General features: G+C 50.9%; 4 protein-coding genes across 4 annotated transcripts; 2 read left to right on the top strand and 2 right to left on the bottom strand.

The window, feature by feature from the left end:
- Window positions 1–362: 362 nt before the first annotated feature.
- On the top strand, window positions 363–2,338 carry CONPUDRAFT_137580 (glyoxylate dehydrogenase; the record flags this gene model as incomplete). Its single annotated transcript, XM_007771101.1, has 6 exons — window positions 363–517; window positions 571–633; window positions 686–1,010; window positions 1,069–1,155; window positions 1,209–1,560; window positions 1,615–2,338. 6 exons carry the CDS (start codon window positions 363–365, stop codon window positions 2,127–2,129), a joined length of 1,497 nt encoding a protein of 498 aa, XP_007769291.1. The 3' UTR covers window positions 2,130–2,338.
- A 5,010-nt stretch (window positions 2,339–7,348) lies between these two features.
- Window positions 7,349–9,331, bottom strand: CONPUDRAFT_165875 (uncharacterized protein; the record flags this gene model as incomplete). The annotated part of the gene is made up of 4 exons (XM_007771100.1): window positions 8,861–9,331; window positions 7,637–7,921; window positions 7,502–7,586; window positions 7,349–7,447 (listed from the first exon to the last, which is right to left on the bottom strand). The coding sequence occupies exons 1-4, from the start codon at window positions 9,100–9,102 to the stop codon at window positions 7,349–7,351; spliced, it is 711 nt and encodes a 236-aa protein (XP_007769290.1). The 5' UTR covers window positions 9,103–9,331.
- Window positions 9,332–11,871: 2,540 nt separating this feature from the next.
- Window positions 11,872–12,907, top strand: CONPUDRAFT_154347 (uncharacterized protein; the record flags this gene model as incomplete). Its single annotated transcript, XM_007771099.1, has 5 exons — window positions 11,872–11,913; window positions 11,965–12,194; window positions 12,245–12,386; window positions 12,439–12,841; window positions 12,891–12,907. 5 exons carry the CDS (start codon window positions 11,872–11,874, stop codon window positions 12,905–12,907), a joined length of 834 nt encoding a protein of 277 aa, XP_007769289.1.
- Window positions 12,908–13,477: 570 nt separating this feature from the next.
- On the bottom strand, window positions 13,478–16,597 carry CONPUDRAFT_137578 (Nramp-domain-containing protein; the record flags this gene model as incomplete). The annotated part of the gene is made up of 10 exons (XM_007771098.1): window positions 16,396–16,597; window positions 15,642–16,325; window positions 15,390–15,577; window positions 15,026–15,318; window positions 14,840–14,966; window positions 14,430–14,769; window positions 14,275–14,375; window positions 14,098–14,210; window positions 13,807–14,035; window positions 13,478–13,626 (listed from the first exon to the last, which is right to left on the bottom strand). The coding sequence occupies exons 2-10, from the start codon at window positions 15,806–15,808 to the stop codon at window positions 13,478–13,480; spliced, it is 1,707 nt and encodes a 568-aa protein (XP_007769288.1). The 5' UTR covers window positions 15,809–16,325; window positions 16,396–16,597.
- Between the last annotated feature and the right edge of the window lie 845 nt (window positions 16,598–17,442).

The raw sequence follows: 17,442 nt of genomic DNA, 5'->3' as shown, positions 1-17,442 counted from the left end.
GACTCCAGTCGCGCCCACCCGTCACCCGTCCAACCCTCACAAAGTCCATCCAGCTGGCAACTCCGCACGCTTCAAGCGTGTCCTCCTCGCGCCTTTCCACTGCCTCCGCCCCCGTCTGTCTATCCTCCCTCTACCTCCGATCTTGGCTGTGATCCACGGCTCTCTGGCGCGTCTAGTGGAAATGTCTTACGGAAGGCCAAGCAGGAAACACGGAACTATAGTGCCTCTAATGGTAGCAGAGACAGCCCGCTCATTCCGCACCGACACTCTCAAAACCCCGAGTGGTTCTTCCCAGTTCGCCGTTCCCCACCCCCTACAACTTGCCTCTTGGAGCCATATTCTCTTCCAAGGCCTCTACCAAAATGTCCCTGATCTCCTCACAGCAGGTTGCCGAGCACTCCAGCGCTGAGAGCTGCTGGATTATCGTTCACGGAAAGGTCTACGATGTCACGCAGTTCCTCCCTGAGCACCCCGGTGGCAGCCGCATCATCCTCAAGTACGCTGGCCAGGACGCTACGTAAGTGTTTCGTAACATCATACACGGAAGTGTTCTGACCTGGATTTCTTTAGTGAGGCTTACGACCCCATTCACCCTCCTGATGCCATCACGACTCACCTCCCTAAGGACAAGCAGTAAGTAGGCAACGCGTCCTCAACGGAGTCTATTCCTAAGTCATGCATTCAGCCTTGGTGCCGTTGACCCCAAAACCATTATCAAGGTCGTGAAGGAGGTGACCGCGGAAGAGAAGAGGCGCCAGGAGCTCCTGGCTGCCCGCCCCAGCTTGGATGAGATTGTCAACCTCCACGACTTCGAGGCCGTCGCCAAGGCCATCCTCCCTGCCAAGGCGTGGGCATACTATTCGTCGGCTTCCGACGATGAAATCACCATTCGCGAGAACCGTGCTGCATACCAGCGCATCTGGTTCCGTCCCCGTGTTCTCCGTGACGTTTCGACAGTGAGCTGGGCAACCACCATTCTCGGCCAGAAGTCGTCGCTCCCCGTCTACATTGTACGTGCTCTTCCGATCCTCACCCGTGTTCGACGGTATTGATACGCAACGACTCTAGTCTGCCACCGCTCTTGGCAAGCTCGGCCACCCCGATGGTGAACTCAACCTGACTCGCGCTGCCGGCAAGCACGGTGTGATCCAGATGGTACGCATTTTTCGCACTTGGCGCCGAGTTTAGCATCTAAATGCTTCACTCAGATTCCTACCCTCGCCTCGTGCTCTTTCGATGAGATCGTCGACGCTGCCGTTCCAGGCCAGGTCCAGTTCCTCCAGCTTTACGTGAACCGTGACCGCGAGATCACCAAGCGCTACGTCCAGCACGCCGAGAAGCGCGGCGTCAAGGGCCTCTTCATCACCGTCGATGCTCCCCAGCTTGGCCGCCGTGAGAAGGATATGCGCATGAAGGTTGTCGACGAGGGCGGTGTCGCCAAGGTTCAGGACGGTCAGGGTGATATCAAGAAGGATGAGGGTGTTGCCCGTGCTATCTCCTCTTTCATCGACCCCAGCCTCTCGTGGAAGGACATCCCCTGGTTCAAGAGCATCACGAACAGTAAGTATTGCAGGCTTTATTTCACGAGAATGTCTTGATTTATCATATGTGCAGTGCCTATTGTTCTCAAGGGTGTCGCCACCCCCGAGGATGCCCTCTTGGCCTACGATTACGGTGTTGCCGGTATCGTCCTCTCTAACCACGGTGGTCGCCAGCTCGATACCGCCCGCTCCGGTATCGAGAACCTCATCGAGGTCGTCGAGGCGCTCAAGACCCGCGGCCCATGGCCCAATCCCCGCTTCTCCGTCTTCGTCGACGGCGGTATCCGCCGTGCGTCCGATGTCCTCAAGGCCATCGCCCTCGGTGCCTCCGCGGTCGGTGTCGGCCGTGCCTTCATGTACTCGTTCTCGGCGTACGGCCAGGAGGGTGTCGAGAAGGCCTTCCAAATCTTCCGTGAGGAGCTCGAGATGAACATGCGCCTCATCGGTGCTCGCACGATCGACGAGCTCGAGCCATCGATGGTCGACGCCAGCGGTCTCTCGTCGCACGTCGGCTTCACGCCCATCGATAACTTGTACAATACCACATACCAGCCGCTCGCCCTCGCCCAGTTCAAGACGCGGTTGTAAAAGCCCCGATTGTCCTAGGTCTCTTTCTAGAAGCAGGAGATTCTGGAAAGCTGGTGGCGAATTGATGGAAGGTTTCTAGACATCTGAACACTGATTATTTTGCATCGCTCTTCTATTCCGCATTTTACGCATACGTAGCATGATTTATGTATATACCACTGTACTAGAAAGGTCATATGTGCTCTATTATGACGGCATTCATATTCCTCGGACGTGATGAAGTGAGGTCCGTTAGGAAGCTGTGATCGCCTGCTATGGCTTCCAAAGAACAGTTCGAGAAAACCTTCAGCTCACTCGGAGGAAACTCACGCTGGTGGAGATTATCAACTGTTGGGCAATCTTATGTTAGCGTGTGAAAGCTCCCATACATCATGCATCATGTCTTTAGGACGTCACTTCCCTGAACCATGCCACGCTTATTCTACTTACTGCAACAACCCGTCTTGTCAATAATCGGGACTGATGCTCCATGGGTGGACGGCTCAACTGTCAAAAAGACGCAGGGAAAGAGGAATGTTCGACCTCGTGTGTTCGCTTTCCCAGTGCGTGTCACTTGACTGACATCGAGAATGGTTAAATCTCCTTGGCATGTTGACATTGGCTCAGAGAACTAATATCGGATTTCAGGGTCGCTTGCACAGGGCACATGAAGCAATAACTAGATACCAATTATGTCAAAGCTATGTCAATTGTAGTCCAAATGATTAAGGAATAAGTGATGATGGAATATGCCAATTATTCTTCAAATGCAGACGTGATTCATCTGCCAAATTTGAGGGCAGGATATTCCAAATTTACGTGAATGAAAACCCATATAATTATGTGATATGGTTTGGAATAATCTATGAGCATTTTTGCACTACCTCTTCTGAAAAGGCGACTACATATAATTAAAGCAGATTATACTTGCACAGCATCTGTACTGGTAAAGCATACCAATAATGCAAATGTAATATTCTTAGATTCAAATATTTATCAAATATATCGATTATACATGTCGCCGCTCTTTTGAGAAGAGGTAGTGCAAAAATGCTCATAAATTATTACAAACCATATCACATAATTATATGGGTTTTCATTCACGTAAATCCGGAATATCCTGCCCTCAGATTTGGCAGATGAATCACGTCTGCATTTGAAGAATAATTGGCATATCCCATCATCACTTATTCCTTAATCATTTGGACTACAATTGACATAGCTTTGACATAATTGGTATCTAGTTATTGCTTCATGCACCCTGTGTTGGTCCCGCCCGGAGCATAGAGCGGACGTTCTAAACAGAACGACGCCACATTAACCCAACGGCGTTAGAGAAATAACGGGGAAAGAAGCACATATCGCACGAATTGTGCTACTGTGTAGACGCAATTGCTATCTTGCGCGAAGAGATGTCGAAGAAGATAGTGTATATCTTCAACTTCTGGCGGCCGCTCATATAGTTAGCACAAGGCTCAATCATGGGCAGACTATTTTCAACTTGACCGTAACGTTAGCCGACCGATTTTAGGTGCAGATGGACCGCAAATAGGCTCGAGTCTTGATAAAGCGCTTGTTTTAGCCTATGGGAAGAACCCTATCATAATTTTGGGCCACAAAACAAACACGTTGAGCTCAATCATGAATGCGTAAAGCCACCGTGACGCAGCGTGTCTACATCATCATTCGATAGGTAACACGACCTTCTGTCAATTCCTGTGAGGTAAACGTCACCCACTCCTCACGCATCTAAGTAATCTCCCACCTGTCATCGTTTGATTTATTCATGCAGACACGTTCCGAGTGCTCTCATTCGCACACTTGCCAAGGGGAGATGAGGGTGTTTCTAGACGTTCTGAGCAAGTGTAGATTTGTCGACATGATCTCTGGGGGAATTTCAGTTGCATAAGAAATACCTTGTGACGCTCCGCTTGGAGCAATGTGAAGTACTGTGAGACACGCTCAATAGAAGTTTATGAAGATAGAATCCGCGAGCACCGTACTTTGATGGAGGAAGTATTAGGCTAAGACCAAGCTGACTCCGTCTGAGAGAAAGCTGAGGGTACTGGTGGTCGTGCTTGCTAAACACGCGCGTCTGAGCCCGGAGCTAGCGCCACTGGAACTTTGACCGTGTCCTCGACGACCACGCTCAAATAGTTCAATACTCGAGCAAGTACTCAGTACTCATCAAGTATGACAGATTTAGAGACAAATTTGAACCAACCATCTACCCCACTGAGATAGCTAAACCTTACTGTTTACTGTAAAACTGCCGTCTCCTTCTGCAAATCCTACTAACCACTCTAAGAATGACTAGCATGCAAATTGACGTAGTAAAGGCCGGAATCTGGGGAGATGATGCATAAGATGATGCAACTTAACTAAGTGAAATGTTTGTACGGTAACGTTCGATGTGAGAGTATCTTGTAGACGGTAAGGATAACCCCAGAGCAGTAGCTTAAATGTTAAGGCAAATATAGTCAAGTTTGTCATCAAGGGTTCCAATCCTTGTAACAGGTTCAGTGACATGGCCGAGGGGGCTGAATCCCTGATAGTAGCGGAGGAGCAGAATTTCGCTCTCTCCAAAGGTACAGAACCTCACCCCTTGGCAGCCTGACACAGCGGTGAGTGGGACGGTGAATCGGTGATTGCAGGAAAGAAGAAGGGCGTTGTGAGCCTACTCAGAGCAAGATAGGTGAATCTCGGTTACGTTAACACTGTGTGTACCCATTGATTAAATGTCGAAATACAGAGAAAACCCACATATTTCGTGTTCTTTGAGCGATGTGATTCATCTGAGATAGTCATCTGAGATAGTGCACTACACATGGTGCATTCCCATTGCATATCAAAGTGTAGCGCGAGTTGGGTGTTTGTGAACTCGTCACCCTGACACGCACCTCGAGCTCCTTATCGGACATAAAAAGGATCCTCGTTAGTGATTCCCCGGGTTACCATGCAAATGCGACACGTCATGCCAGTGACATATGGCATTACCCAATTATCACAGCAAAAATATTATAAATCCGTGGAAGAAACTTTGAGATCGTCAACAATGAAAAATCACCAAGAATGCTCCATACAGAGGGCGTAGAGCGCGGGCGGGACATTGTAACAAGAGTGGTATCATACGGTTGCAGACATGCGTCGTGACGATTTTAATCAGAGGTTTTGGTCTGGATAGTAGAAGGACAATGCGGGGTACAATATGGCGAATATTGCAAAGACACCATTCGCCAACAGCGCAATAACGAAGTGACCGAAGACGACCCAAATTAGCATCACTTGGGATCAGGGAGCAACGGAGCAGACGAAGATATGAATCGTGAACATGACGGAAAGGGGCGAAAGAAAGAAGGCAAGATAATGTAGATATCGCAGAATTCGAGGAGAACAAAGTACCAAGCTGGGAAGATCGAAATCAAATGGAAGCAGAATGAGGGAGACCTGAATATTATGCAAGCAAAAATTGCTATGGTCAAGATCAAAGTCAGGATCGGAGCTGGCGAGTGTTGTGGCGTAGTAAGATCGCCACATGGGCTTACACACAGGTGTATTAGTGCGCTTTGCTTGCTAGGATGGCCGGTAGGCTCAAGCACTTCAAGCACTTCGACGCACTGTGTGGTATGAGGGCCGAAACATGGTCTGATGTTTTGTGTCAGAGCCGCTAAACCGCGTCTCGGCGCTTTACTGATTCGCCAGTGGCTCCACGTGGAACGTAGATTGGTCCTGCTATAGCAATCCTTTGGGTGGCAAACCCACTCCGTATTGGTGGTAGTACTGTCGTCAACAGTTTCGACGAGCCTGAGGTTCGCGAGGCAATGGACCAAAGTCGGCCGGCAAGGTTAGGAAAGCATAAATTTGATGTACGCAATGGTACACGAATAAAAGGAATAGACGATGTCCAGAGATTGGTCAAGAGCAGAAAGTAGAAGGGAGCAGCACGCGCGCACGGCGCGAGGAAGTTGGTTGATCTGGCGTTTAGACTTGATTTATTGTTCCTACCTTCACGCTCATAGTGTTTGTATATTGATTTACCGTTCGCAAACTCCTAGTGCGCGTTAGAAGCCAGTAGTTTACGAAGAGTTGGAACTAGATCCGGTTTCAAGGTCAGCTTTTGATCACCTTGGACATGTCAGCCCCGGTCTACGAGTAGCTGTCCCGAAGGTGAGCCCCTTCCGACCATGTGTGTGTGCCCTACAGGTGCTCCTCTTTTTGAAGCGGCCGGGCTCAGGCCTACGCCACGTGGCAAAACACCCTTTGTCTGAACCCAGACTCCAGGGCCCAGGCACACCTACCTGATACGAAACGAGGAAGAGCCTTTTCAAATAAACCATCAGCACCCATGTTAGACTCCTCAAACAGTCGAATACTGAGCAAAATCTCGCTCTCATATACCGCGAGAGCCTTGGAAGCTCGTCGTGCCTGACCTCGGAAGCAAAACAATTCGCGTTCAGCCACTCGTCGGAACACGCCGAACTCCCCAGGTTACTCCTGGTCACTCCATGCCAGCCAATGTGACCCAGGCATTGCCTACTTGCGCGTACAAGCAAATGATTCACTCATCAGTGATAGCTTAGATTATGAACGATGAGTACATACCTTCACTGTTAGCTTCGGGAGATGCTGAGGTAATCCGAGGATACGTTAGTGCTCTCCCAAATCGCGATAAGAGCCAGGAAATATTCATGGAACCTGAGCGTGATCCGAAGCAGAACGAGGAACATCCCACAGCCGGATATAAGGCGAGTTCGGGCCGTGGGATCGTATGGCCCTCTGCTTCGAAACCAGGTAGCCGGGTGGCACAGTGGTTCTGGCAATGAAAGACGTGAAGGTCAGGAACTGTCATGGTCGATTCAACAAGTCAGAGTGGCGCGCTGATGCAGCGTAAAACGTCGAATCTAGCGTTTAGAACGTATGTTAATGAGTGTCGACTACCTGAGCTTGGTGAGACATTACGTACTACTACCGATGCCCCAGCGGGAATACTCTTCAACCAGGTGGTCCTCGCCTGTAGGCCTGAAAACGCGAGGAATCTTCGTCAATAGAACCGGATCTTCTACTGGCTGTCGCAAGCAAGAAAGCTTGGGGGACCTTGCGTCTATGCCCTTGTAAGCCTCCAGGAAGACACTCGTACTTTTCAATAAGCCATCCGACGGCGATTACATTGCAGAGCGAGAGACAGAGCAACGCAGGCGAGAAATGTCCGCATCAACCTCCTGAACTGCAGACTTCTCGCATTAGCCCTCGGCGATTTCCGAGGCGCGTGTCCGAAGCAGTACCGATTGCGGGGGTTGCGGGAGAGCTGGGCGAGATCGGAATTGGTACAAAGCTGCTTGCTGCGCTAACATACTGTTTAGACGCTGACATGCTGGTGAAGTCAAACAACATACGGGGACAGTCACGCCTACGATGCCGGCGAAGAAGTCTGGACGCCTACGAACGGCCTCGTAATATAATACCGGGCGCCAATCGTGCCTGCAGAAGACATCAGCGCCATTCCATCAAGGTGACGATAGCGTACGTACCCCATGCAAATGACAATTTGTGCTTCAACATGGTCAAGGATGGTATTGATACAGGCGGTGAGGTTTGCAAAGTGGCTGGAGCCTTGAACGCCCGGCGGGGCAGTCGAGGAACCGAAGCTATGTTGGTCGACAATGATGATAATATGAAGGCTGTTTCGTGACAACGGCAGAGGCGAGTCAACGTAATAATTTCGTAGTTGAGTTCGTGTGTTCACCGGGTCAATCGTCAAAGCAGAGTAGCTTACCTCCAGATCTTCGCTTGCCTCGCCCATATACTCTAGAGGCCTGGCCAGCCGCGTCCCATGAGTATGGTTGTTTCGGCGTATTATTGATGTCCACGTAGGTTTGACAGGTAGGCTTAAGGTGGCACTGCTGTTAGCTATGCGGTAAACGTAACTTGGACAAAGGAGGTTCACGTACTAAGATTGAGGTCTACGAACATATCACCAATTGGATTACGCTACGGTCACTCATTTGACGTGTCCCTATGGTCTTCATGATGCATGAGAGTTTAGAGCGATGGCGACATGCAGCGGGCCTAAAAGATCAATGAAGCAAGATGCAGTATGTACAACGGCTCAATTCGAGGCTGAGGCGAAAACGTGGATTTCCTGCAACGAGCTCGCGTTTTTTTAGCAGCAACGGCGGCTCAGGCCCCTTACTGTACATGTAATCCGGAACTCGGGGTGGGTAGGCAGGGTTTTGCCTGAAAAGCGTAGGCCCACCCATCTTCAAATTGGTTTCGAGCCTCTCGCCCAATACTGTCGAACGCATACTCCGCTGATGGACGCGATCTCCAGTTTGGATGAGTGAAGAGTTATGCTCGATGTAGACTACGCATGTTCATTAGCCACGCGCGAATGTTTTCCCGTGGTTTGTAATGCCAGTGAACTCACCATGATAGATATGGAGTAAAAGCTGTATTATAAATGGCGTTTAGCCAGAATGCGACTACGTGCTTTCTTCTTACTCGTGCCGACCATTTGCCTCAGTCGCGATCCATGACAGGGACCTGGCAGTGAATCTACATCGGAGATTCTTAGCACTTGCTTATTGTCTCTGAACTGTACAGAGAACACAAAACACACCAGCATACGTTATCACCCTGCAAATCATTAGTCGTGCCCTTGCGACGAGTGTCTCAGCACGTGAACGCACGAACAGCGTCTACGAGGCGAACTCGTGGACGATGAGTGACGAGGCAGAGAGGGCTGAACGACACACTGCTGAGCTCGAGTAAGTTGAGTGCTCCGAGCAGGAGTGTCCAACGGAATGCCCGAGCTCCGCCTACGTTCGGCGCGTTCATGTACGAGTCGTGCACGGATGGGCACAACATCGAGAGCCTGGATGGGTAGCTCCGCCACGAGATGCGAGTGCGCGCAGGCTCTTATGGCTTCGGAAGCGAAGGGGGTGCCGTTGATAGCGATGCCTGGCGCCGACGATGGATCAGCCTCCTCCTTGTTCATGCCTGGACCCCACCTCTCTCAGCCACATCCCCATCCTAACCCACTGACCATCATCCCGTCTCACCCCAATTCATGTCCACCAGCGTACCTCCCGAGCCCTTTCCATCTTCTTCGTCCACCCACTCGCTGCCTCTCCTTCCTACCCTGTGCTTCTCCCTTTACCGTTTTGTTCCCTCAATACTTCCCTCCCTTCGTCCTATTGTTCTTTCTCCATCTTCCCTCTTTATCGTCAACCTCTTTTCCTTCCTCATCGTCACCCTCTCTTTCGTCCCCACCTTTGTCTTCTCCCACCACCCTTTCGCTCTCCCTATCCCTTTATCCCTCTTCTCCCTTTGCTCTCCCTAACTCCGCTCTTTCCCTCGCTCCCTCCCATCATCTTTTCCCTCTCTCTCTCGCTCCAATCGGCCTTTCCTTACCCCTCTCCCTTGTTCCTTTCCTTCTCTCTTCGCCATTTCCGTCTTCCGTTGCCCTTTACTTCTCCTTTCGTTCCCTTTTCACTTCTCCCTTCGCCCTTTCCTTCTCCCTCAAGGCCCTCTACTCATTGATTCCTCTTCCTCCTTCGCTTCATTACTCTCCTTATCCCTCCCTTTCCCCTTACAACATTATCCTCCCAGCTTCATTCGGCGAACTCCTCGAGCAAGCACCATCTTACGCCTTCGCAAAACTCTCCACCAGGTGTAGGCTCTCCTCCTCCCAGCCCCAGCAGGAGGCTTAAGCTCCTTCAGCTATGGTTCGCCTTCACAAGCGAATGTTGCGTCCTCGACGACGAGGGTGCCTCCGCTGCGTCTCCCTTTCCCGCACGCAATGCCTAGAAATCTTGGGGCATAGATCAAGGGGGAAGTAGCAGTCGGCGTAAAAAAGCAGACGTACGTTAGACCATATAGCGAAATGTTAAAAGGAGGGGAGAGGACATCGAGGAATGGCTGTTCGAGTGGTGGAAAGTGGTGGAGGGGGAGAAGAAGAAAATTTTGCGAATCCGACGGTGGTTGAAGTTGAAGCTTGTCCAGAAGAGGAAGCCAAGTTGCCGGCGGCAGCAGAAGAGGCATAGCCACTTCTCACGGCACCAATAACTTTCCCACGTTCCGCATCGGCAATCTCTTCATCGATTCGATTATCCTCGGAAACGCGCCCGAGGTATTTGCCTTTGTATGAATCACGGTCCTGATTGATAATTCTCGCAGTGAATGTTAGAATACAAATGATTTCTCTCGTTCCTCAAGATGACGGCCGAAATAGACCTATTGCTAGTAGTATCCATGTTATGGGGCTCACTCCGAGAAAAATTGAAGAGAGAACATATCATGACGTACATCCGACGGTCCTACCTGTCCTCAAACCATACTGCTCACTGTCCTGCACCGAAATGGGTGAAACAGGCTTAAAGAGTCGGGGCAAACATATGATCTCCTTGAATGCTCCCGTTCGCGACGGTCTGGAATGCGTCTGCGCTGAGCTTTGAACTCAAATCGTATAGCGTGGGACGAAACCTACGGGATGCATAGCGCACGCGCGGGACAGGGGCTTCGGGGGAGGGACGAAGAAGGGACAACAAGGGGGTGGCGGAAGGGCGGGCAAGGAGTCCGGACCGGTTCCCGTGGAGGCGAGGAGGTGGGTGCAGGGCGCTGACGCCTAGTCAAGATATTGTGGGCGCGGGTGGGCGATTCATATTACGTTGGCAACTCTGTTTTCACGGACCGAAGATGCGCAACACTTGTTGTGTGATCGAAGGTGATCGACATGACGTCGCTTGCGCCTTGCCAAAAGAAGGTGCACGACGCCATTTTGGATTGACAGGCAGGAACGCGATCACCATGTTTTGCGTCAGCGATCATCGAGAAGATCAAGAATAAGCGTGGAGAAATGAAAGTGCCTGCCAAGTGGATCGGCGAAAACCTGAGTCGAACGTTAATTTGCCTCCGTATCCGTTAAATCGGTTCCAAGCGCCCACAAATTATGTCCTTTTTGTTCGCCTAATTAACCTTTACATCCTTTTCATTCCGGCTACTTTTGGCCAATCGCCATAGAGAATGATGAGTAGCCGGCTTCAACACGCGGGAATTGCATCTCAGCGGCGCTCCCATGTGACAGAAACTGTCACTTACGTCAGGGATAGATGTACGCGTAGAGGCGTGTGTGGGCGACGAATGAAGTGCATCTTGGCCGAAAGCATTTACATCTCCATCTTGTCACGATCTTTTGCATCCTGATCCCGTCCTGATTGCGTCCTGATTCTGTCCTGATTCTGTCATGATTCCGACCTGAATCCGTCATGACGGAACCGGGAGTTCGGTCAGAAGCCAAGGGATGAAGGTGCACTCCGTAAAGGATGTTACATCTCCTGTTTTATCCTACATACCCCCGCGCTTGCGCGAGACGCTCCCCCCTCCCCCGAATTTTACACGATTTCGCCGTTCGTCGTTGTGCCGCACACGCACTGGCACCCGTCTGGCACCCGTCTGGACCCTCCAGTTTATGCGTCCAGTCGTTCGGTCGTCTGAAACGCTCTTGAAAGCTGACGCAATGCACTCTGGATCAATGGACCCACAATGTCAGGGCTCGTCTAGCAGTAGGCGGTCCACCCGCTTATCCGCCCCACGTGTCTCGCCAGCACCATATAGCAAAGGCTCGCATCGGCCACGCAGTGTGCAGGAGTTTGAGACATTTCTGTTCCATCTCTCCGGCATTGTCGGGTCTATATCGCGATATTCTGTTTTAACATGCGATTTCTTTTACCACATAACACTAGCTGCAATACGGTGGTTTCTTGTCATGTTCTTCCTGTTGGAATTCGTCAGTGTGACTTCTGAACTGGTATGAGTTCCATTCCCTTCCCTTCAATAGCGTAATTGACACTGACTTCAGACTTTCGGCATAACCATCATGCTACCTATTGCTCAACAATACGCAGTTATCCAGGCGAAATTGTGGAGAACCCAGCCAGTGGAGAACATATTTTTCCCTACATCCGCTGGTACCGTTGAGGCGGCTGCAGTGCGCTTCCTAACCGATCAAGTTTACCATGCGGACGACATTCTTCGTCTAGCCTATGGCACGAGCTCGCTCAAGTATTTTTTGACGTCGCACGGGATCAGGTAAGTCTGTCAAAACCATCAGTTAGGCGCATCCGATGCTAATGATGTAGTCATAATGTATATGCGCCATTAACCACCCGTTGGTGGGCGCGTGAAGACGACGAGAGCGTGGAAGGTTCCTTCGCTTTAACCGATAGTGCGGATGTTATGCTCCTGCACACGTTTTCTGCTCATGGTTTTATCGGACGCACAGTCAGTCTGCCCCAGATGTTAGTTTTCATCCAAACTGAAACTTCGTTACCAGTTTACTCACGCGCTGGATGAAATGCACACTATGCTGCATTACAACACTCCTCACTCGTATTTCAAGTGGACCACCAGCGCCGAAGCACGCGTCGCAAACACTCTGTCGCTCACGGTATCAAGTCTTTTTCTCGACTACTCAGCAGCACTTGAGTCCGCCAATATAACGCTGCCGGCGCTTCGTGCACTCAAGCACCAGCAAGAGATAATCGCTGCTAGCCCAGCGTCATCGAGCAACAAGGGACATTTACTCAAGAAGCTCAGCGATAAGATCAAGAATAGATTTCCTTTCGGTGTCTCGCAGTCGGCCGACCAGAACGACTTCAAGGAAGGGCTGGAGGTTATCATTGGCAACATGGACAACTTGGCATCTTACCTAGGATGGGCCGTCGATTATCTGGTCGGTCAGCTCGTTCTCATCGTTGTTCTCCTTTTGTTGACTTTTTTACGTAGACGGACGCGCTTTCTAAAAAGAGTATCGTTCTCAGCCCAAGCCGGCAGACACAATACTCACCAGATTCCCCTGCTTTTCCGCCGTTCGAGGTCGAACTTCATCGATTTGAAGCTGCACTACGTCAGCTGTTTCTCCGGGCTGACAAGCTACTCAACACGTATAAATGTCGCTCATGTGTTGGCGACGACGCTGGTTGTAATTCTCGCCCATCAATATACCCCAGAGAGGTAATGGTCCCAGTGCCTCCGAGTCTACCACCATAACGCGGAGGCTCATTGTGTTTTCATTGGTTATTGTACGATTGCATATTATTGCATTACTTATACTTATTTGCGGATAGACGGTTATACGGTACTGTATACTATTTAATGTGTATTTTTACTTGCTCACCATGTGTATTACTATACATACCTACTTATATCAATCGCATCGCATCGGGGAGGTGGTCGTGGCAGTCGTGGCATTCCTTACACTGTGTGATTGTTCGATGAGAGACTCTAATTTTCGAAATGCAAGAGGCGACGATATGAGGTTGTAAATACGCGAGTATGCAGTCCGAAGTACGCTGCACTATTACTCGCCAGAGCTATTGACCTGTATCGCCCATACCAAGCATCACGATGACGTACACGTTCGCAACCACGACGACCGCCCACACCAAGAACGCGAAGCCTGTCATCATGTACGAATTGCTAAAGTCTATCTTTTCCTCCGATCGAACTTTAATTGGCGTTCCTGGCTCAGGGACGCCTCGGATGCGCCCACTGATCGCCAACGGACCGGATTGCGGCATCTCGAGCGTCGGACTACCCGCAGCCGAAGAAGCGACCGAACCGACAGTGACATGTCCTTCCTTGACAGCTGCATCCGCCTTCTCTTGTGGGTCCCTGTCAGATCCAATCTCGGGATCCTCGCGCCTACTGCCTCGGCTCGGATCCGGATGTTCCGAGCCCCGCTTAGCGTACATGACGTTCCGCGATGCCGTAAGGTAAATTAGCGGGAACGCGACGAACGGGAGTACCACGGAAAGCACCACCTGGGACGCGATGAGGAGCCTGTTGATGCCCGACCTGCCCGATGAGATGGCGACGATCATAGATGGGATAAGGCTCAGTAGGCGGGTGATGAGGCGACGCAAGAAAGGCTACGACACTTAAGTGTAAGTGTCGACTGCTTTGATGCACGAAATCCGGCGCCAGGACTTACAGATATCCGCCATTGGATGAAACCCTCCGAAACAAGCTGTCCCGCGAACGTTGCAGTTATGCTCGCAGTTTGCCCCGAGCACACAAGCGCTAACGCAAACATGAAAGCCGCCCCTAAAGATCAGCGTGTGTCAGCGTCGCTTACACGCGATAATGTTTTCGTGATCTTAAGGCACACCTTTTCCGAGAGTATCCCCCAAAAGAGTGTGCATCTTGAAAAGGCTCCCGTCAGATAGGGTATTGGGATCGTAGAATACTGTTGCGGCCACAATCACGATACTGTCGCACGTCGCGTCAACATTCAGAAAACGAGAAGGAGATCATGGCGCTTACGCAGCATTGATCGGGACAGCAACAGCAAGCAAGCTCATGACTATATCAACTAGGCCATGTTTCATGTGCGCCTTGATGAACGATAGGGGGTTGTTCTCTCTATGTCCATGCCTGATCCGAAGCTCAGCTTTACGCTCCTCCGATGTCTCCTCAGCCCTAAATTGGGCTTCGAAGAGCTGCCACCATCGCCGAAAGCGCGAGTTGGCCCTTGAAGAGGACAGCTTGTCTAGATCGGGTAACTCTAAGGGTATTGGCACTACCTCCACTCTGTCTTGGGTCGAGAGATACGACCCCAGGAATAGGGTGTGAGGCATGACCGTAGAGCCAATGATGCCGATAGCTTAGGTTTAACGCGATTTGATTATGTCAGTTCAAAACGAACGACAAAACGAACGAGGACGTCCAATCACCAATATAGAGAGCATTCGGAGTGCTCTGAAACAACTTGTCCGAGGGAACAAACCCATAAAACGCCTCCGGCCAGTTCGGGCTCACTTTGACGACCAGTATCACGAAGCAGATAAAAACGATGGCCACCTGCTCCGTAGCTGCCAGTGAGCGCTTAGTTACGACGAGAAGTGTTCGGTAGAACTCACGAGAACGACCATGACAATCTCGAAGAACCGTACGGGTCGACCCCTGTTCCTAGTAGGATCGCCAACGATCAGGAAGATGAGCACATCAACACCAGTGATGAGCACTCCAGCCCATATTGGAAGCTTAGGAAACAGAAGACACAGCCCGATAGCCGAGCCTAGCAGTTCTGCGAGGTCTGTGCTAATGATGGCGATTTCCGAGAGTACGTAAAGGGGATAAAGGACGCAGCGACGGATAAGCTTAGGGTGCTTCGGATGCTTGTACAGCCATATCCGACAATGTGTAGCAAGATCTGCAGTAAGTTGGGATGGTCAACCGACGTGACCGTGATATGGAGGGAGGCGACGGGGAGACGAGACTGACCTAGTCCAGTAACAGAACCCAGTCGTGCCGCAAGAATCTGTTTCAAATGAGCGTCTCGCTCAGTCATTTCACTTAGAAAAGGACTGACCTGGAGGATGATTGCCATAATACCTGCAAGCAGAATGACGAACAGCATAGGCCTATAACCGAACGTGGATCCGGCCTGCAAGTCAACGCTCCAATTGCCCCTGGAATCGAAACCGCCGTGAGTCTTGACGCAGAGCGTGAAGAGGAAGATTGGTGAAGACGAACGGGTCAAAGTAGCCGACCGCAATGATAATGCCAACGCCAGCGTGTTTCTTGACATGGTGCACGATTGTTCTGAGCGTGGTAGTCATCTTGCCTGAGACACGACCTCCTCGCACCATCTCGATCGTAGATTCAGGAGGAGAGGGGTCCGGAGAGAAGTGAGAAGACATTCGGCCTTCGACTTGAAACCGAAAGTGCGAGAGAACAGCGCACTATTGTGCGTCTATGCGACCCGAGACGTCGTATATAACGCCCAAGACAGACTCAAGCAGAGTTTGATTGGGGTACGCAGTTGAAAAGAGAGTTGTGCAGGGTTTCCTGTGGTCGCCAATACGAGTGCCGTCCTTACCAATGTCCGATGAGGAGTGCGAGTGGAGACCGCTGTTTCGGTTTGATGTAGGTGCCACCTGCTCCCTAAATCATATAAGAGGGTGTAGAGAAGCACCCGAGGGAGGGGAAGAGTGGATGCAGCTGCGAAGAAGGCGAGAGACCGAGAGGAGGGAACGTGACACGAAATAAAGGGAGCAAGGGGCAGTCAGGGGTGACGGGTAGGGTCTCTTCATTATAGCGCTGAGACGCTCGTTCGCTGCGGAACATGCAGCATGCAAAGATATTAATGTCCCCACCAACCCACGGGTGACAGCTGACCGTCTTCGATGGGCACTTTGTCTCCGCCTTGACATTCAACTTGAAGTCATATTCGAGGAAATGAACGGTAGGGCCTAATCAGCTGCAAAGATCTCTCATGAAAGCTTACCAGCACACGGTAGAAAACGTCACGGGAAAGATTTCCCCCATTGACGGTCCACCCCGGTTTACTATCTGCAGTACCTGTCAAGTAACGATCAGGGCTATCCAACTTATCTTTATCCTCAATGATTTATGCCGTTATATCATCAAACAGTCAGTCCGCATGCCTTGAAGGAGCTCACGCCTCCCTCCTGAATATGCCCCCTCTCTCTTGACCAACAGGTCGGCCCACCGGGAGAACCTCTCGCCTGCCCCTTCGCGGTCGTGATTGTACCCTTGGAAAACGTTCAGCACGGCGAGCGGCCCGTACCCTTGCTGCTGGTAAACAACAACCTTCGATCCTTGATTTTTCTGAGAGTGCGAGCCGCATCCTCGCACGGATCCTGCCAAACCCAATCTTGAGCCCATCCCTGATCCTGAGCTATAACCGAGTTGTAGTGAGTAGTACCATGCAGGGGTGATATGCATCGATTTCTGATCGACCTAATTACAGACACAAACCTATTCTTATAGGACCTTGTGAGGGATTTTTGGGTACCGCCCCGGTGTACGTCCCCGATGAGTTTTGATGACATTGTCGGCCCTTGCCTGTACAACGACCTGCTCTGGTACTCGATGATAGAGCTGCGAGGGTTCAGTCTTCGGACATCATGCTTGACGCAACAGCATGTTCATCAATGGTGCTGGCTGGGGAAAGCTTCCACTGTATCATACGACTAGCCTTCCATGTGCTGCCTAGGGATAACCTACTCCTCGACGTTAAGTAATTCCAGATCGCTGATTGACGGGACAAACCTACGGTACCCACCATCAACAGAAGTCTTGTACCGAGCGAGCGGACGTACCAACATTGACCAGAAGACGGAGCCTCGAGGTTTTGGTGAGCGTCGACCTGCATCATGATCAGCAGTTTTTTCACGGCGCTTGTGGCTTCTTGATGCGATGCGGCAGGGGACTGTAGCGGTCACTTTCGAGCATGAGAGTGCTCGTAGACAGCTAGGTCCGAGCTGTGAGATATCGACCATGTCTGAACGAGGACTGCGTCGAGATGTGT

The sequence above is a fragment of the Coniophora puteana genome (assembly GCF_000271625.1).
Source record: "Coniophora puteana RWD-64-598 SS2 unplaced genomic scaffold CONPUscaffold_7, whole genome shotgun sequence".
NCBI lineage: Eukaryota > Fungi > Basidiomycota > Agaricomycetes > Boletales > Coniophoraceae > Coniophora > Coniophora puteana.
This window is presented reverse-complemented; position numbering and strand designations above follow the sequence as displayed.